Genomic DNA, 21812 nt, shown 5'->3' with positions numbered 1-21812 from the left:
CCCAGGCATCCCCCCAACTTTTTTTTTTTTTTTTTTTTAAAGAGCACACTATTCTAAAGAAAATCTAAACAATTTGATGATACATGGAATAGGGAAAAAAAGGGTAGAAACTTGACACTCTGCAAGTTCACCTTGCTAAGCATAGTCATAAATGGAATCATCAGAGCTGACCACAATAACCAGGTAACAAACTATCAGTAACCCAGTCCTTTCACCTGTTGACTGATACAAAACCTAATCCATCACTCTTCTGAAACACACATGATTTTAAGGAACACATAAAAAATATTTTATTCATGTGATAACTCATTTATTGTTTCCTTCTCCTTTTTGCTTCAGTCTCTGATGAGGAAAAATTTTGTCTGCACCAAGTAAACATGAATGAGGTAATAGAAAAACAAGTAACTAAGGTACTAGAAAAAATACTGGTCTGGAAAGGTTCCCTTTCATAATCATGCTTTGTAATGCTGCTTTACATATTGGTATCTAAATTGTTGGCTTCTCTCTAAAAATGATCAACAATCTCATTCTGCTATTATTTTTTAAGTGATGTTTTTCTTTGTCAATTTATGACATCCAACATGAAGTTCATCTTCAAAACCCCCAAAAGTAGTCCTGTATCTTTAGTAACTTAAAGGTTATCATTTTCGCTGAGATTTTATTCTTTATGGTAAAAGCTGTAACGAAGCCTCTTCTAAGATCCACAATAACTCCATCAAGAACAGCTTACGATCATTCACATCAGTAGATACGTGGGGTGCAGTTGGGGGAGAGAACAAACTATCTTACTGAAAGAAGCCAAACATGCAAAAATCATTTAAAAAGATACAGGCTAATTAACTTAAATTTCTTGAGACATAATAAACTAATTCTCAAGACTATTCAAGGTTAGAGATCCAACAACCCTAACCAAAATGTTAAATACATTTTCCAAGTTTAAAGGTCACACTTGTACGACACACAGCCTGCAGAGATATGCCTTCATTATTTAGGTAGAATTGAACGTATTTAAGTCAAGGTATAAATGCTACCAGATACTAAATAAGAAAGCTTATTAAAGACAGAAAAAGGCAAGTGCAAAGGTGTTCTGCACGTTCTCTGTACCCTGACACTTGGTGGGGAGAAAAGTTCTTCACTCCTCTAGCTCCTTCCTCACAGCTTAGTTTTTCAGCCTAAAACTAAGCTTTTTTAACCTGTAACAATAACCTCTATAACCATGAAAACTGCTGAACATTTCTGTTTTGGGAAAGGTCCTGGAGGTCTGAATACGATGTGTAGAGTGGATGTAACCTACTAGAACTTACATATTCCTCTTCAGTCTCCTCCACAAAGAAAGCTTCCCCATTGTCACCCAACTTCATGTGAAGATCCACTGCATCGCCATTGATTTCTATATCAATCTAAGAGGAGAAACAAAGTGTGATTTAGTATGAAAACTTTCACTGACCCTAACCAAGCCAAATTTAGTACTGAGGTTCCTAGACTGACAGTCCCAGAGAAACAATGCTACCTGTCCTACTCTAAAAAATTAAACAGACCTGGGGAGGAAGGGGATGGGTAAGAAGGGACTAAAAGAAAATGTTATATCATTTATTTTTATGCCATAAAATATTTTACTTAATTTCCCAAATCCTATAAAATAGGGGAAATACAATTGCTGAAAAACATTCGAGCACTTTCAGGGTTCTAGCACAGACAGGCCTCACCTGGCATGGTTCAGATAAACAGACTTCAGTTACTGTGGTATGTTAACTGTAACTGCATAAAACACAAACGTTACTGGCTGCTCTTCTGTCAACATATCCCTACATAAAAACAGAAGCCCATCATGATCCATAATCCATCATGTCACTTTCCAAAGTCTGCTGGTGACCAGCTGAAGCATATATGTTATTCAGTTCAGGCACAGACAGCAAAGCTTATAGTTGTAGTTGTCTCCTTGTCTCTCACTGATAAACCCTTATGACATTTTATAAAAAGGGGTAATTAAGAGGAAACTGGCCAAGATCAAAATGCAACCTAGCCTAACAAAAAGTAGTATTACTGAAAGTAAAATTCAAACTGAGTGTCAAGTTACAGAAGAAAATCGCTGACTGCAGGAATGGTGACCCTGTTGCTATTCAAAAGACTCAAGATGTGCAGCCAGAGGAACCTGGTGAAGGTGAGCTTATCCATAAAGGAGGAAAGTGTTGTGAATAAAGGATGAAGATGGCCCAGAGGAAGTGACAAAGGAAAAACACTTCACATTGAAGGAACTCACAGATATACTTCGTGATACCAAATGTTCCAGAGATGAAAACCTGAAAGCTAATCCACACTCAGAAAAGAATATGATAATTTGCCAAGACAAAGAAAAGATGCTTGTTCCATATTACAAGTTTCAAATCAAGAGGACAAACACAGTTCAGACCAACTAGTCTTGGTAAGTTATTTTACAAAGAAATATGACACTTTAGTTTTCCTTTTTTTTAAGATTTTATTTATTTATTTGACAGAGAGAGACACATACAATGAGAAAGGGAACACAAGCAGAGGAGTGGGAGAGGGAGAAGCAGGCTTCCCTCTGAGCAGGGAGCCCGATGTTGGGGCTGGATCCCAGAACCCTGGGATCATGACCCGAGCTGAAGGCAGTCGCTTAACCAACTGAGCCACCCAGGTGCCCTAGTTCTCCATTTTTTTAATGTTTTAAATTGCAGTGTACTAAACATCATTTCATTATTTTTCATTTTCTTATACATTTATAACAGAATTTTTTAAAGTTTTGACAAAAACTTATAAAAATCATGGGAAAAATCCTAATTTTTCTCAGTTATTAAGTTTGTTTTGCATGGTTTCAGCTTGCCCAGTCATTTTAATGATCTGTACTACCATGCAAAGAACTGTATAGATATAATATTAAAATACTACTTACACTTAAAAATTATGTAGTTTTCTTCTGTTGACTGAATAAATGCCTTTAAATACTTTATAATATTAAACAAATACCAACTTTCAAAACTTTCTTTTTTTTAAAAGAAGATTTGTATTTATTTATTTGAGAGAGTGAGTGAGCATGCAAGAATGAGCAGGGGAAGGGTAGAAGGAGAAGCAAACTCCCTGCTCAGCAGGGAGCTTGACACAGGGCTTGAGCCGAGAACCCCAAGATCATGACCTGAGCTAAAGGCAGATGCTTAACTGAAGGAGCCACCCAGGTGACCCCCAACTTTCAAACTCTTACAGATAAACTTGTAAACTCCAGTTTTAGATTGCTTCAGGGGATATAACTAAAATATATAAAAATATAATACAGGTATAAATACAGCACTCCACAATCTAAGTGTACTTAGCTTTACAAGGCCCTTATGGTGGGAACAGCTGCATGGTCCACTAGGTTTCTTTCCCAGTGAGGACCAATTTATCCCTTTCGACACTGACTCCTGGTCACATCAAGTCACTGAAGGTCATTAGCTGCCAAATGTTGTCAAAATGCTTGTTATAAAAATCCTATATGTAAGTAACATAACCACACTGCAGGGTAAGGAAGAAAACTAACCTAAGTGGAAAATGGTATTTTGACTATTTTAAGTCTAAAGACAAAAAGAACTATAAACAAATGTTGTAGTTAGTATTTAAAAAAAAAAAAATCAGAGATATGAGTTAGCAGTTCTGAAATTATTTTATGTGTATTCTAGAACTGAATAGGTAAAGATATTGTAATAGTAAGAGGCATGTTTCTCACTGTCAGAGAAAGAAGTCACAAATAAGGAGAAGAGGAGGAAGCTTCTGGAGACGGATAAGAATCAGTGGGAAAACTCATGATTTTTACAGATATACGTAGGTGCATGTATCTACGTATGTCGATTTTTCCAGCTCTGCCCACTGACAGGGCCTAGAAGCAAAGATACCTCAGTTAGTAATAAGCACTCCTAGTGACCAGATTCTTTGTTTCTAGATACTTTTCTCTAATAAGAGGAACCACCATTCCTCAGAGAAACAAAATAATTCCAGGGCTGATGGAGGTAAAGTAGATTCTTCTGGAATATCTTATGGTGCCAGAAAGTAAGGAAGTACTCAAAAAATGATGGTAGCATTTCAAAAGGACTCAACTTGAAGGAGCTAACTACCAATTGCCAAACCTGGGACAATCTGAGCAACTAAATAATGATAATAATGGATTAGAACCCATAGAGTAAAATTAATACTCAGAAATCCATACTGATCTAAATAAATAATGGAATAAGTAAACAAGAGAGAAAGATAGCTCTTTGATACAGTAGAATTTCAATTAATAAACAGAGTAGGAAGGATGGAAACAGAAAATCATTTGGTAAACACCACAGTAATAATTGTTGCAGGAAAATTCATCAGTGTATGGTAAAATTCATGGAAGTATGATGAAAAATGGTATTTGCACAGTCTCCCACAAATTTCTTTCTTCCCACAAATAAATTTACCGTAAAGAAACCTAGTAGACACCATTAACCAAGGGAACAATGTCAATATCACCAGTAATGAAACATGGCACCATGATGGGCCTCCTGAGATGATGCACTGAGAGGGGCACACCCTTACTCTACATTACTCTTCCCCCAATGAGAAAACATCAGACAAATTCAAACTGAGGCACAATATATATAACAACCATTTGTACTCCTCAAAAGTCAAGATTGTAAGGAAAGAGAGAATGATCAGAGAATACAGGTGAAAGCAGTGTGGGATCCTGGATAGGATCATGGAGAAAAAGACGACAGCAGTGGGAAAACTGGCATTTTGATGTACTACTCCTTGGTAAACTGGTATCTAAAACAATACTCCTATCTATATAGTCATACTTCCTACCCTGTGGCTTAATCTTACTCAATATATATGACTCAGATGTTGAAATAGAACTGATTTGCGTTTTAGAAATACTGGCTGTAGGCGTGCCTGGGTGGCTCAGTCAGTTAGGTTGCCAACTCTTGATTTCAGCTCAGGTCATGATTACAGGGTCCTGGGATTGGGACCCATGTCAGGCTCCACACTCAGTCCAGAGCCCACTTGAGATTTTCTCTCTCCCTCTGCTCATGCTCCCGCTCTCGCTCTCTCTCCCTCCCTCCCAAAAATAAATAAAATGTTAAACAGAAATACTGGCTGTAGCAGACTCTTGTTCTGGCACGCCATTCTTCAGGTAAGACTATCTCTAGGTATGTCTTTTGGGAATCTATTCATCCTCTATTTCAGACCACCAGTTTTAGGTGTGGCTTCAGAGTGAGGAGATAAGGTTGCTGTCCGTGCCAAGCCAATCCATATATTCCACCCCAGCTACAGGACCAGGGAGACTGATAAGTCTGACAGGGAGACTAAATACTGAAGCTTCTGGAGGCAGAAATGGCTCTCTTTTTACTATGGTTGCTGAGATCCTGGGAAGTAAACCTGGAGGTATTGTAGCCCTCTTGCATTAACACAAAGAGAGACAGAGTTGAAAGGTGGGAGGAGACAGAGTTCTGATAATACCCTCAGACTCTAAATAAAGCCCATTTTAATTCAAATGCCCCTGGACTTTAGTTATAGAAGCCAATAAATTCTGCTTAAGCTGGTGCGAGATGGATTTTTGTCACCCACAATAGAAACTTCCTGTCTAATACATTATTTAATCTTGATAAATAACTGTTAGTTTTGTGTTAAATCAACAAAATTAATATTTAAAAAATACCAACTTCAGGTTTACCTTCTGAAATTCAAGTCTTGAGTTATGAAGCATACTGGGAGTATTGGTGTTCTATCAAACAAGAACATACCAATGACAGTGGGGAAATTATTATATATCACCCCCTAACCAGAGGGTTAAAGATGATTATGATTTCAAGTCCATTTCATAGGTGTCACCGTAAATGGGGTCTTAGTTTAAAATCAATGAATAGCTTTCCCTAATCCAAACTGACCTAAAATAAGACAAAGAGTTAATCCAAATTGCCTGAGTATATCAAGGGAGACATGGTTTTGGTTTTACTGTCACAGGAAAGCTGTTAAATAGCCAGATTTCCTCCCAAACACATCCTTTGGATTTCTGGGACACTAGTGCAAAAGAAGTAATTTCCTCTTTTCCTGTGTCTCATGGACAGATTCATATTAAAATCCAGGGGTGTGACAAGGTATTTAACACAATCATTTGGGCAGCCTTGTACAGAAACTGTACTACATCATCTTTTTTTTTTTTAAGATTTTAATTATTTATCTGACAGAGATCACAAGTAGGCAGAGAGGCAGGCTGAGAGAGAGGGAGAAGCAGGCTCCCCGCTGAGCAGAGAGCCTGATGCAGGGCTCCATCCCAGGACCCTGAGATCATGACCTGAGCTGAAGGCAGAGGCTTTAACCCACTGAGCCACCCAGGTGCCCCTGTACTACATCTTAATTGGAGGCATACAGCATGTAGAAAGAGGTATGCTGTCTGTCCAGACACCATTTATAGATACACAAATGCTACACATACAACAGCCTGCAGATTCCATTCTGAAAGGCCAGAAGACTTAACCAATCTGCTGATGAAAAACTCTGACCACAGAAGAACAAACAAAAGTGCCATATAAGCCATTTAATGAATAGATCCTTTTACAGCTAATGGGAAATTTCAGTGCTTAACAGTTTGGTACAGATTCTCCCAGAGCAGATAAAGTCTGAAAGTACTATAGGTTAGTTTTACTGGCAAGAAATAAAAAATTCCAAGAAGCCCAACTGTGGCTGAACACCGTTTTGCAATGGAAAGTCTCCAAGTTACTAAATGAACTGTGTGACTGCTTTTGGTTTCCAAAGGATGATTGAACAGAGGCCAGACCACACAAACACTGCCACACTGCAACGTGGCTCTCTAGTGAACTGATTTATAACACCTAGAAAAGAAGATGTGTTTTGGTAGTGGGCAGGGAGGGAGAATATCTAGGGGTGTGAAACCCACAAAAAAGTTTCTTCCATTCTCAAAACAACCGAAGTTTAATTAAAATAGAGAGAATTTCTATTTTAAGGAATAAGATCACCTATGTAAAATAGCCAACATCTGGAAATAGATGTTTCCAACTTATGCCGGTGGTCCTCTAACATATAGTTCTGTGCCCCAATATGGTGTGGATCTTTCGTTGTGCTTTAAAATCCTGACAAAATCTCCCTAAATTGTTCAGGTAGATAATGTGGGATAAGACTAGAAAGGAAAAATACTATATATCTGCAAGGTTTTATTACCAGCTCAGCATTCTAATTTGACTGACATCAAATACATTAACAAACCTTCTCATTGCTCCATTACTTGAAGGTGGAGAATGTAGGAAAAAGGAAACCAACACAAGTTATTTTCTTTCTGAATGAATCTTCCCCAAAATAAATAAAAGCCAACAAGCCTATGGCCTGCAGGTTTGCATTCAGTAAGATCTGCAGACAAGTCCTGGTATTACTAACGAAATTTAGATACAAAGAAGATTTAACAGCTTTGTCAAAACAAATATGGAATTTATTTTGTCTAAATAAATGTAATGTATTCTTGACTATATCAATCTATCCCATTCACAACTGGTACGAAGGTATTGCCCTAAAAATTTTATAAAATTTTTTATTTTATGTATTTGTCAGAGAGAGAGAGAGAGAGAGAGAGAGAGAGAGAGAGACATAGCAAGTGCACAAGCAGGGAGAAGAGCACGCAGAGGGAGAAGAAGGCTCCCTGCTAAGCAAGGAGCCCGATGTAGGACTTGATCTCAGGACCCTGGAATCATGACCTAAGCCAAAGACAGACACAACCAACTGAGCCACCCAGGTGTCCCTCCCCTAAATAGTTTAAAGCGCTGTATGAGGTAAAGAAACCTTCTGAAGACACCTAACCTTCCCCATTTATAACTCCAGTTTCTCCATTTTGCTCTTCTGGGTTGCAACAAATAGAACTATCAGGATAATTTTCAGCCTTTTTTGCCCCCCTTGGAGACTTTCTACAGTAAGGCTTATACTCAGCAGCAACCTCAAAACAACACACAAAGGTTGACTTCTTATACCATTATCTTCAACATCAAACGGGTGTCTTCCTTCTTCCCCCGTGGGGGGCGGGGAGCCCAAAAAGCATCTAAGAACAATTTATTCTATTACCATCTAACCTTTCACCCTCCTTGAGAACAAGCTGTCCCCTGCACTCACCACTTTCTCTTTGGATCTCAGGACGCCCAGCTTCCCAAACCGAACGTGAAAAGGCGAGCACTGATAGGTGCCATCTTGCTGTCGCACCACAATGACATCGATGCATCCGGACAAAGTGGCTTGGTTAATGCCCTTGTAGAGTTCCTTCACAGTGACAATCACCTGCCCAGCCAGCTGTCCCACATAATTCATGGTTTGAAACTACAAAGACAAGAAAAAAACTTTTAGATGAGATAATAACAAAGCATTTATGAATCTAATGACAGAGAAAAAAACAGTAGTAATTAAAAGGACATTGCACATTTGTATACCATATTACATATTATTATTAACCTTGCTGATTTCGAACCAATTAGTCTCACACTACCACTGTTTTTACACATTTCCATGCAAGGACAAAATCAGGTGGTCCTTGTGTATCTCAAGAGGCTGTCCCAGCCAGGGCCTCACGCATGCCTAAGTTCCCCTTTCTTTTCCATCATCACAGATCCTGCCAGATGCCCATAGTGGTTTCCCCCTAAAGCTTATAATCTGCATGGAACCACCAAAGAACCCAGACTACCACCACTGTCCTCTTGCCCAAGATCACTGGGAATATGGGGCAACTGTATCTACCCTGACCACAGCAGCTAAATAGAAAAAATGACCAATGAGCACCTCCAGGAGAAATCAGAAAACAGGTTGCTTCTGCTAAAGACAAATAAGTGAGAGATGAGTTTTCTACAAAACTATTAGTAGAATATGGTTCAGAGACATGCTAGATTAAATAAACTCTGGGTGAGCTAGACTGGATCTAAACCATTTATAACATTACTTTTTTTGAAAATCCCCTCAACGCTTGAATACAACTCACTGGAACATATATTCATGTTCTACAAAGCACAGAAAAGGGTTTTAATCTTGTTGTCAATAATTAGTCAAATCAGGATAACTAGGCTAGAAAAGGATCCTCCAGAAAGGGTCAATGTCAAGGAAGGAGTATGCACCTGACCAGGGCCAAGGGATTAGAGGAAATGCTTCCTCTGGGCCCCATTATCTGTTGCAGCTGCAGCTAGGACCACAGGTTGGGGAGCCCACCATATAGTATGTGTTGAGGACCAGTGGGGAAGTCTCCTTGAATCTCCCTCAACTTCTAATTAGAAAAAAATAGCTCCTCCTCAGTCCCAAGGTTGTTCATTTCATCTCCAGTTATCAAATACCACCACATTTCATTCATTAGACACCACCCCTAGTATCATGTCCAAGCACAATTCAGCAAATCATTCTCCTCTGGACAGGTAGGACACAGACCAAACAAGAGGTCCTCCACAGCTCTGCTAATCCAGAGGTTAACTCTTACTGAACAGATTATTTTAGACAGATTATTCTCTAGGTCATTCATCATAAGCACAGTTGTCTCTTTAAACTCAGCTTTTCAGGAGCCTTAAACTCAAAAGTTACATGCTGAGAATAGTTTCCAGAGATCACATTCTATGTTGTCAGATAAGTCCAAAGCTGAATTGGGAGAAAGAATGTTAATCCATTGGGAAAACTTAGGGGCCTCCCAGGACATCTGCCTTTAGAGAAACTCACCCTACTCCTCACAGGTGAGTGACTACCTACTGGGAGTCCCCAGATTCCACTCAAACATTTTTTTCTCCTGAATGTGTAATCAAGACCCACCAGATTTACACTGTTAAGCATAGCTACAATAATTATACTCCGGAAAAATTTTTTGAATATTTCAAAGCTAATGTTACCAAGGCCCCCAAAATTATTTATAGAAGAGATAACTTTGTGGATATAAACTAGTTGCTAAACTGACTACTAAATGAAGCAGTATCCTTTACAAAAGTTGTAAGTTGGTGTGATTTTGGTTTTAGGAGAATGCATTTGGCAAGGCCAAATTAGGCAAGTATTCAATGATTTCTCCAATGAATAAAGGAATGATCAAATGAACCATCAATATGGAGTGCCTGGGTGGCTCAGAGGGTTGAGCCTCAGCCTTCGGCTCAAGTCATAGTCTTGGGGTTCTGGGATCGAGCCCCGCTGAGCTCAGCAGGGAGCCTGCTTCCCCCCGCATGTAGTTTTAAGAAATAATAGAGAGAGATTCCATGTATCCTTTAAACCAGTTTCCCAAATGGCAACATCTTGCAAAATTCTAGTGCAATCCCACAATCGGGATATCAATATTGATTCAGTTAAAATGGAGAACATTTCCATTATCACAAAGATCCATCCTATTGGCCTTTATAGCCATACTCAGCCACTTCTGTCACTCTCTCCTTAATCCCTGACAAGCACGAATTTGCTCTTCATTTTTGTTATTTTGTCATTTTTAAGAAAGTTATATAAGTGGAATCATATGGTATATAACATTTTGTGATTGCCTTTTCCGACTTCTATTGTTATGGAGACTCATCTATTTCCTGCACATATCATGTTCATATTCTGTAAGTAATATATGTTCACGACATGCTTTTTGCTTGTCACAGCATGTACATGAACCACCAACCAAGTAGTCAATCTTTGTATTACTGCTTGACTGACTGATGGCAATTTAAAAAGGAGTTTTGTTACAAATTTTTAAAATCTTCATAAATAATTATACAATTATACATATTCTTTTCTTTAAAAAAACTAAAAAATGTTAACTTCTAGCATCTCCATTCAGCCATAAAACAAGTTATAAACTAAATGTGTATGAGCTTACATCAACTAGAGCATGGGATCCATAATTAAGTGTAACTACATCTATTCAAAATGATTTTAATTACCATAGTTAAAGGATGCGCTGTTATATAAGAAAGTCTATTGTGTAAATGCCAGTTGCTAAATGTAGAAAAATATATGCTACCAAATGACTGGTTTTTTCCTTAGCAGATATAAAACAATTCTGTCTGTATTATGAAGGCTAGGAAAACAAAAGTAAAGGAAGTCCTTCCGCTGTAACATTCGCTACACCCTAGGAATGAGGGGGCACACTTCTGCTAGGAAGGGCACTCCGTCTAAGCTGGGGCAGGGGGCTCCCACACTGTTACGTCTGGTGAGAAAGCAGCTGGTTGTTGTATGCATGCACGACACATTAAACAGCTTCTTCTTTAAGTATTATCTAGCACCGTAAAACTTCATTCCTACATGTCCAGCCCAGCACTAGCCATAATAAAGCTAAGTGAGAACAAATTCAGGCCTCTGATACCTGTCCTGTTCAACACCTGTGAAAGTGTAACTCTAAACAGGGGCAGAAAGACAGATGATTAAGTACCCAGTCACATCTAAGGGATACACTTCACCAAAGACACTACCTTTAGAAATAAAACAAAGAATAAAAAAATATAGTAAAATAATATACACTGTAAATTATTCATTAGACCAAATGATGAGAAAAAAACAGTGGAAGAGAGAAAATGAATTCAAGAACAGTGACAGGGAGTAAGAGGGGATGCAGAGAGAGACAGATACAAATTCAGAGAATAGGAAAGACAGAATAAGAATACATACATAATCAGAAAGCAGATGGACAAAAAGATACCGATACAGACAGAGGAATGTGGAACTGCAGGGTTTTCACAGAGCAGCATCTCCATCTTCAGGTTCACAAGCACAAAGAAAATATAAACATGCATTCATTGATTCTCAGTACTGAAAGTATTTATCTAGTCCAGTCTTTCAACAAATACACGAAAGCATTTCTAGCACATCCCTGAAATATGGAAAGTTAATCACCACTGTAGCAGCAACTGATGTTTTAAGAGCTTACTACATACCAAATTCTTAACTATTTTCTTAAAGGCAGGGGAGGAGGAGCAGATGGAGGGGGAGGAAGAATCCTAAGCAGTCTCCACGTCCAGCGCAGAGCCAGAGCTCGATCTCACAATCCTGAGATCATGACCTGAGCTGAAATGAAGAGCCAGGTGCTTAACTGAGTCACCCAGGCACCCGACTATGTACCAAAATGCATTATCTCAGAACTACCTTATGAATGAGTGAATATTATTATTCCTATCTTTAAAGATAATAAAAGTAAGGCTTAAGACGATTAAGTATTGTTAAGAATTGTTTGTTCCTCAAATTCTTATGTTGAAGCCCTAACCCCCAATATGAGGGTATTTGGAGGTGGGGCCTTTGGGAGGTAATTAGGTTCAGATGAGGTCAAGAGGTGGGACCTCCACGATGGGATTAATGCCCTCATTACAAGGCTCATGTTCTCTCCTCCTATTATGTGAGGAAACAGAGAGAAAGTGGTTGTGTGCAAGCCAGGAAGACAGCCCTCACTAGAAACTAAATTGGCCAGTGTCTTATCTTGGACTTCCCAGTTCCCCAAACTGTAAAAAATAAGTGTTGTTTAAACCACCCAATCTGTGACATTTTGTTAGAGCAGCCTGAGCTGAGACAAGTCTCTTAAACATCAATTGCCATACTGTTTTTCAATGTTGGGGTACTTCATTGACAAAGACTCACTCCTTTCACCAAGAAGTTCATAACTGTATCAGACAGCCCTAGATATTACATCCACTAGAACTCACAATGGATATGTGCCACCCTCTTTCTAAATGATACCACTTACACCAAAGAAGAGTTTGTTGTAGAAGCATAACTAGGTCTCATCTACTCTCGGCTAAGCATTCTTCTTAAAATATCTAAAATGACTGGATTTACTTTCACTTTTATGACAAACTAGAGAACTTTGTTTAAATGGGAGATCCAAAACTAGACACAGTAGTGCTGACAGACCTGACAGATACACAGTGTGTACAATGTACAGTGTGTGTTTAGGTACAGGCACTGGCTCCCATGGGCTGGGTTAAACACTGGGAGCTCCCAAGACAGAGAGGTACTTACTGATCACTAAACTAAAAAATGGAAAGAATCAGAAGACAGTAATTAACTGAAATACTTATCAGAAACTAAATGGCCCTTTATGCATAAAATTCAATAGATTTAAATCAGTCCTTCATGAATGTTCAATACTGCCTAACATCAGATTTTTCTTATCAAATATTTTAAAGTAAACACACTAGTATCTGGAATAAATGAGTAGCTTTCAAGATTCAATTATTTACCAAAAATTTAAAGATTTCCCTAGCAGATTTTCCTGAACATCAGAGAAACTAAATAACCCATCATGATATGTAGTAGAGATTTATAAATGGAATCCATCAGTAAATAGTTTCAAGTACAGATCCTCTTCCTATAAAAACTGCCCCAAATTATTTAAAAGTGATATGTTCAATCAAAAATAATTTTTGGTAAGGAAAAGATATAGGAGCTATTAAAATACCACAATTTCTAAATTATGATCAATACAAAAATGGATACATGCCAAACCACTCAAATGGATCATCAAAATCTGTTTCCTATAAGTTTTAAGTTTACCTTCATCTATTTATTCAATACTATTAACAACTAGTTAGCAGTACTACTACTAACAAACCCAACTACAACTGTCATAATGTCCATCACATGGCAAGTACTATTGTAAACCTGTACACTATCTCCTGTAATTTCCACCAGTATCTGGAGTTTGGTATCAATATTTCCATTTATAAGAAAGGGGAACCCTCCTACACTGTGGGGGGAATGCAAGCTGGTGCAACCACTCTGGAAAACAGCATGGAGTTTCCTCAAAAAGTTGAAAATAGAGCTACCCTACAACCCAGCAACTGCAGTACTGGGTATTTACCCTAAAGATATGAATGTAGTAAAAAAAAAAAAAAAAAGATATGAATGTAGTTATCCGAAGGGGCACGTGCACCCGAATGTTTACAGCAATGTCCACAATAGCCAAACTATGGAAAGAACCTAGATGTCCATCAACAGATGAATGGATAAAGAAGATGTGGTATATATATACAATGGAATACTACGCAGCCATCAAAAGAAATGAAATCTTGCCATTTGCAATGACGTGGATGGAACTAGAGGGTATTATGCTGAGCGAAATAAGTCAATCAGAGGAAGACAACTGTCATATGATCTCCCTGATATGAAGAATTTGAGAGGCAGCGTGGTGGGTTTGGGGGGGTAGGGAAGGAAAAAATGAAACAAGATGGGAATGGGAGGGAGACAAACCGTAAGAGACTCTTAATCTCACAAAACAGAGTTGCTGGGGGGGAGGGGGAGGAGGGAGAGGGTGGTTGGGTTATGGACACTGGGGAGGGTATGTGCTATGGTGAATGATGTGAAGTGTGTAAACCTGGCAATCACATACCTGTACCCCTGGGGCTAATAATACATTATATGTTAATAAAAAAATAAAAAATTAATTTAAAAAATTCCCATTTATATGAGGAAACTGAGGTTCAGCAGTGTCTAATGTCACCACACTAAGTGGTAAAGCCAATATTCAAACTCAAGTCTGATTCTAGAACCTATGTCCTTAACTGCAACTCTAAATGATAGAAGTCCTCTAAGCACGGATCCTAAAAGCTTTCATAAGACCTTCCCCAACCCCCGATTTCTTGTTGCAAGTTGGATGCTAAAATTTTAGCAATTGGGATATTATTTTTACTTAATGCTACTTGGCCCTTGTAGTCTCCTTTGCACGCTACCACCAGAGGTAGCCCTGACTACTAACTCTCTCCTGCTAGGCCTGCACTTCAAGATTAGGAAGCTGACCTCCTGGGAGATCACGTGTGGTCAGGGCTTGTGGACAGAGATGAACAGCTTTTATCCAAGAACCTGCCCTGAACATTCTAACCTTCTGCTCACAAATGTGAAGAGTGTGCTATGAGGGAACAGGAACATCTAGATACTTCAGGAAACAAACACCAGAACACTGTTGCCTTGGACACATTCCAGCTTACACCTATGCTCCTAGACCAAACTCCTCCAGGCATCCAAGCTTATATTCTACCTCTGAGTAGCACTTAATATTTTTAAAGAACTTTCTCTAACATACTTCATTTGATCTTCAAAACGAGAATTTAGGTTGTGTAAGGCAGATAGTTTTCATTTCATTTTACATTCAGGCTGAGACAAAAGGTATCTACTTTCCATTATTATTCATTAGAACCCAGCTGTACTGTGACTCAGGATCTCAACCTCCTTGCTCCTTCCCACTGGTAGCTTAAATCACAGGGCTCTCAAGGTGAATTGATAACCCTGAGGACAAGAGATCTCAGAGCTGAACTCAAGTTGTACTTAAGTCCTACAGTCCTCCAGGAATTCCAGAGTCTCTTAAAGGTAGCCAAACATGAACCTGAGGGCACCATCAGCTGAGAACTGAACTTTGAAAGTAGGAGATGAAAGGCAGCAACAACAGACACAGCAGCACCTGCCTCAAGCTTCTGCCTGGTCTGGGAGGTCAGGCGTTTGCGGATGAAAAGTCCCCCAGAGGACTTGCCCTCATCCTGTCAAGACATATTCTAAAACATTTTCTCTGTGGCCAGCAGACACTATGGAGATCACAAAGAACTAAATGAGGTTACAACTTCGCTAGACATATGTAATGGAAAACTATACAAAACAGCGCTATCTCTGCATGAGAACAGACAACTGACACTAAGCCTGACAAAGAACCCAGCTTTCCTGGAGAAGCCATTCTTGGCCATTTAAATTCAAATAAATGTCTTACTTTGTACCACTCAGCTTTTTATCCCACATCATAACAAAATGTTAATTTTTTAATTTTTCTTATTTTATAAATATGTCTAATTCTTATTTTCTAAAATAAGAAACAGGAAATAGCCGCCACCGAAGGAACAGTCCTTGCCCTCAGTGAGGGAAGGGCGTTACCCCAAGGCTCCAAAGTAGATGATGCATTAAGGCCCATCTGATTTCCTTGAAACTAAAGTCCACAAGAAAATGCTGACAGTAGCACCTCTAAAATGCACTGCCCTGAAATCTCATCACGATCACAGCAGGTCCCCTTCTGTCCTCCAATTATTGAAACAGGGCTCTCCTTCATTTCTAGGAGCATTCCATCCCCATGTACAGAAACTGTAAACTAAAACCCAGTGTCTCCCAGCCAAATTCTGGAGTGCCCTACAAACAACTCAAGTAAAGAGACAGCACGGCTGTAAAGGCAGAAGAAGTTGCAGAGAAGACGGAGAATCAGTAGGACCTGTGACAGACCCAAGGCGATGCTAAGGGAAAAGAAGCATCTGGTTAGGATCAGGCCACAATTTCTAGACAGAGCTAGAAACACATCTGGCACATAGTTAGGATTCAGCAAATACTGCTGAATGAATAAAGCAACTTAAATATGGAAATAAGAAGGGCAGACTTGGTGGGGAACTTCCTACTAAGGTTAAACTTCAAAAATTTTTATTTATTGCATTGGTTCAAAATTTGTGTTTATGAAATTTTTTTAAAAATGCAAGTTGTTTTGAAAAAAATTTTTTTTGAAGTTTAACAATTAAGATGACCCAGGTTAAGGAAGCATAGTTCCACGTAAGAGCAAGAGATCCCATGATAAAATTCCATGCCTGTTTTCGCTACCTCCAAAACAGTGTGTCATAAAAAGAACTGTAAGAGGGCTTAAAGCCTTGGATGCTGTCATGGATCTTTCTTCAGAGAGAAGAGCTGCTGTCTAGCCTCAGATAGTTCTTTCCTGAGACACAGATTTAGCCAGGATCAGGTGTTCTTTGGAGGATCTGGGTTTCTAGGCAGTTCCCTGTAGATTACGAACGGTCTTTCTAGAGAAGGACAACCCTATCACCTCCATTGTTTAAAGGCACAGTCAGGGACCATTTCAGGTCTAACCGACTTCTTTTCCTCCAAAGTGAAGAAAACCGACAAGGACCACACTGTAGGTTACTATTTCCAAGTGTAGTCCTCTGAGCACCTGTAAACAGAATCAAGTTTTGGTGCTAAAGAATGTAGATTCTCAGACTCCAATCCAGACATAAACAACTGGAAGTAGGGTCTTAAGGATCAGTTCTCCATGATTCTGATAGGTATTCAGGTTTGGGAACTAAGTCAGTCTCTACTGCATGAACTTTGTCCTCTCAGTCCTGATTCAGCTTGAGAAAACCGAGTTGTTATAGCCTAAAGTATGTATCCTGTCCTTTAAGGCTTATCTATTACCTTAACGTGTAAGACTGTCAAACTAAATAGACCTTGAATTTCATACATTCATATAAACAGCTGGCGTGATCATTTTATAAGACTTGAATTCTAGGACTGGCAGTGGTTCTGTCAAAAATTTTAAGATTTTGGGCGCCTGGGTGGCTCAGGTCATGATCTCAGGGTCCTGGGATCGAGTCCTGCATCAGGCTCTCTGCTTGGCGGGGAGCCTGCTTCCTCCTCTCTCTCTGCCTGCCTCTCTGCCTACTTGTGATCTCTGTCTGTCAAATAAATAAATAAAATCTTAAAAAAAATTTTTTTTTAAGATTTTATTTTTTAGTAATCTCTACACCCAATATGGGGCTTGAACTTAGACCCAGAGATCAAGAGTCACATGCTCTACCAACTGAGCCCACCAGGCACCCCTCATTTATAAAACTTCTAATCTGGGAAGACTGCTCTCCTTGCAGTTCCTTCCCTAATTATAAACCAGTACTATTCAACATCAACCTTCAGGACAGTTAGGAGAGAGGAGGAAATATTCTGACCCAATATTCCTGTTTCTGAATTTGAACAGATCCATGATGCAGTGGCTAAATCAAAGAGTAATAACAAGGCTCCTTGGATCACAATGATTTCGTCTTTCAGAGACCCCTTCAAAGAGGTAAATTCCTAGTAACCATATCTGTGCTTTTGGACTTAGGTGTTGGCACCAACTGACTGATGGGGTAGGGAGACCTCTGACCCAGACAGATATTCTTTAAGTGTGTACAGAGAGCCAAACTGACAATAATTTAGCCTGGGCTGAGCTATTTGAGCGATAATCCAGGAGGCCCACCAGCTCAAGACACTGAGATGCCATACAGCCCCATACCTTGCCCTCTCATCACTTCTCTGACTCATGAGTGGTCCTAAGTTTCTTTGTTTGCTTGGCTGGTTCGGTGTCCATTTCTGATGTTTAGCAACAAAGGACTTAAATACAGATAGGCAGATACTGATTCTGACCTGACAAAGCCATCTGGAACTTTCTATAACCCTCCACCCACCACCAAAAAAATACTCTGAGAAAACTAGTGAAAGCCTTCCTCTCCTGAACTCGGAACAATTTTTTTTTTTTATTTTTTTATTTTATTTATTTATTTTTTTAAAGATTTTTTATTTATTTATTAGTCAGAGAGAGAGAGGGAGAGAGAGCAAGCACAGGCAGACAGAATGGCAGGCAGAGGCAGAGGGAGAAGCAGGCTCCCTGATGAGCAAGGAGCCCGATGTGGGACTCGATCCCAGGACGCTGGGATCATGACCTGAGCTGAAGGCAGCTGCTTAACCAACTGAGCCACCCAGGCGTCCCTTTTTTTTTTTTTTTTAAATGAGAAAACAAGAGGCTGGCCTTAAGCTTGGCTGGTGAGTCAACAAATGCAGATTTCTAATCTGTTATGACATAAGTCTGTCTCTTCAAGGAAGTTTGCAAGCACAGATTTCTGCTTACTGGGTTCACTTCTCTATGATTTCACCATACTCACTATCTACAAAGTGGATGAACAATTATCTTGGTCTGAGTAAGGTTGAAAAAAGGAAACACACTTTGCTGCCAAAGCAATATGTATTTTTTCCCAAGTGGTAGCCCCAAGTTTTACACCGAGTATTTGCTTTGGCTTTTCAGCAGTTACAATCGAAGGAAGGACGGTGTCCCCTATTTCAACTTCAAAAACCATGAATTCCCTACTTTCCACCCGAGTTACTGGCCTAATAATTTTCTGGACAATCCTCCAAAATCCAATCTAAGTTTTCTTCTCAATCCATCCAACTACTACTGTTGGCTGTTAATCTAATATTTTATAAGAGGAACAAGGAGGTTAGTCTCCCTTGATGAAGGAGAGATGGGAATAAAGTATGCGCATAACAAATTGTAAACACACAGAGCACAATCCAAAAGAAGATCAAAAGGAAATGGGGCTAGGAGGCATGGGCTCAAGGGTTAAGAAAGCAGCAGGTGGCAAGGGGTCTGCAGCTCTATGCATCCAAGGTGTTTGCCCTGCCCTATCCCTACCATAGCACAAAAGCACTCACCACACTGCAGTCATCTGTTTACCCCACTTCCAAGCTCTAAGTTCCAACAAAGAAATAAGTGTTGTATGCTTCACGATCTCCCCAAACCCTGGCACAGTGACTAGGAACAAGAGGTTCTAAATGAGTATTTTCGGATCAATGAACATATGAATCAATGAATGCAAGATCTGGTGAACAGAATCAACAAGGAGAGGGAGAAATATAAACAATGTTTTGTACTGTAACCTAAATAAGAGAAATTCAAGAAGTAAATGAAGATATAGGTGTATATATACACATAGCGACACATTGAGAAAAATGCCAAGAATAGTAGGGACCCATCCAATGTTCCAAAAACAATGCTCAGATATTCTGAAACCAATGCTTTTCTCCAGATGCTGGTTAAGACTTCACAGAAAAAACTCGCATAAATCTAGTGTATGGAAGTGACAATTAAAAATGACACTCACCCCCAACAGGTAATTCTAAAAATATCCCCATGAGAACAAATAACATCCGTGCAGATTGCTCTGAAGAACACGGAGCAGCCCCAGAGCAACGTAGAGAAGAGACCACTTGCTGGTCTGTCAGGGGAAGTCAGTGTGGGGAAGTCAGCTGAGGCGGAGGTAAGGTGGAAGGTGACAATGATCATACCATGACCAAAGACTGACAGAAAAGACCGTGTGAAACAGAACTTAGGTTACCATTTCCTATTAGTGAGTCTACTTACATGAAAATGCCCTACATTAGAATTCTATAAGGCACAGCCTTCAAGGTAAACAGCTAGCAGCAACAGCTTCATTTTCCTAAGGCTCAGCAATGTAACAAAAATATTCATTTTTACACATATCTTTCTATTTCACTATGCATAATGAAGTATGTGTTCCTTGTGTAGATCATAAAGTGGCTAGCAGCACACTAGGAAAAGTGGGCCCTAACTATTTGTCTTAACCCCCATATCACTCCTGTGACCAAAATCATTTCAGACTATTGCAGCTCTATAAAATTTAACAGTTCTTGTATTTCTCCTTGTCACTTCTCCCTCCATTTCTCAAATCACAGAAAAATGCCTTGAAATGAAGGCAAATTCTGATAATTTTGTTGTTTTTTTCCTGTCATGCCTAAAATATGCCTAATCTACTCATACATGAGGGGACAGATTATGTTACAAGAACATTTAACCTAACTGGAGACTACAGAGAAACACAGAAGTGAAATCATTAAGAAATGTAATGAGTTTAAGATTCTATTTATAGTTAATAATGAAAGGCATTAAACTATTACTTAGTCAACATTAGTTTAATGGTTGTACCTATCAGCATTTAAAAACTTCTGGTTAAATGTTCATGCCAAGTCGGCTATGAAATGCAATTTTAAAAATTTCATATAGCTATACCTTGAACTATATTCAAAATCAATTCTTTTTTTTAAAGATGAAGATGTACTTTACATAGACTAAAATTAACCCTTTTCTAGTGTATAGTTTAAACCATGCAATCATATAATAACCACCATAATCAAAATATAGAACTAGATCCCTTCCCAAAATGCCCCTCTGGCCCTTTGTAGTCAATCCTTTCCCCCATCTGTGGCCAAACACTGATCTGTTTTCTGTCTCTATAATCTTTGCCTTTTCTAGAATGTCAATAAATGAAACTATATATTATGTAGCCTTTTGAATATGGCTTCTCTCAAACAGCATAATGCATTTGAGATTAATCAATATTGTGGCAGGTTATCAGCATTTTGTCTCCTGATGTTAAGCACATAGTATCCCACTACCTGGATGTTCCATAGCTTATCCATCTACCAGCTGAAAGATATCTGGCTTGATTCCAATTTTTGGTGATTAGAAGTAAAGCCACCAAAAACATTTGCGTACAGGCTTCTGCGTGAATAAAATTTCATTTCATTTGGGTAAATAAGAGTGGGACTGCTTTGATGTACTATAGCAAGGCTGATTTTGCAGCTATTGTTTTTAAAATATCTTTGGTGTACTGGGAGGAGTTTGCTATTAAAATAAATTCTTTAAATTATTTTACAAGCAGCAATAATTTAATTGTTTTACAAGTTTGGATTTTCATATGTGGGAGTTACTTAAAGATTCACTTACACTGGTGAAAATTCAAACTCTTTAATTACTCACATTATAAAACTTTTTAAACTATGCATATCCTTGGGAAAAAAACACATATAACCTAACCTACAATTCAGATATTCCTCTTAGTGTTAGATACGGGAAAGTGATGGGTGAAAGAGAAGAGGGCAATAACATTTATCCCTTCCAAATGCCAGCTTATGTACCTCATCTCATTTAATCCTTACAATTAGGTGAGATAAATGCCATATGTGTTGTACTAGCAAGAAAACTGGGGTTCAATTTACATGGGGATAAAGCAATTTACACACGGCCAAACAGTTATACCGTGATTCACAGACTAAAGCTCGGATATGTCTGTATCAAATTCCCAGGCTTTTTACTGTATCTTGGGACCATAAGCTCCTAAAAACACTAATGCTAAGTTTAGTCATTTTCAGGGCCATGTGTAAGTAGGAATTTCATAAATGCTTTTAGGAGGCCATGAGGATTCTTCCCTATGCTATCATACATGAAAAATGTTAAGCTTTCTATTATGAGTAGCCTTAAAGGT

At 38.9% G+C, this 21812-nt stretch overlaps 1 protein-coding gene across 2 annotated transcripts in view; it reads right to left on the bottom strand.

Annotated features, from left to right (window-relative positions):
* The window catches only part of LOC111142445 (lipin 2), a 79573-nt gene that overhangs the window by 27292 nt on the left and 30469 nt on the right, over window positions 1-21812 (bottom strand). For both annotated transcript variants that reach the window (XM_022495593.1, XM_022495592.1), the window contains exons 2-3: window positions 8128-8328; window positions 1305-1400 (exon numbers count right to left, since the gene is read on the bottom strand). In XM_022495593.1, the coding sequence (XP_022351301.1) occupies window positions 1305-1400; window positions 8128-8319 (288 nt within the window). In that variant the 5' untranslated portion in view covers window positions 8320-8328. The remainder of the gene's footprint in view (window positions 1-1304; window positions 1401-8127; window positions 8329-21812) is intronic.

Source organism: Enhydra lutris, unplaced genomic scaffold (genome assembly GCF_002288905.1).
Source record: "Enhydra lutris kenyoni isolate GAN:26980312 unplaced genomic scaffold, ASM228890v2 scaffoldscaffold8, whole genome shotgun sequence".
NCBI lineage: Eukaryota > Metazoa > Chordata > Mammalia > Carnivora > Mustelidae > Enhydra > Enhydra lutris.
Note: the sequence above shows the minus strand (reverse complement) of the source record. Positions and strands in the feature narration are given on the sequence as shown.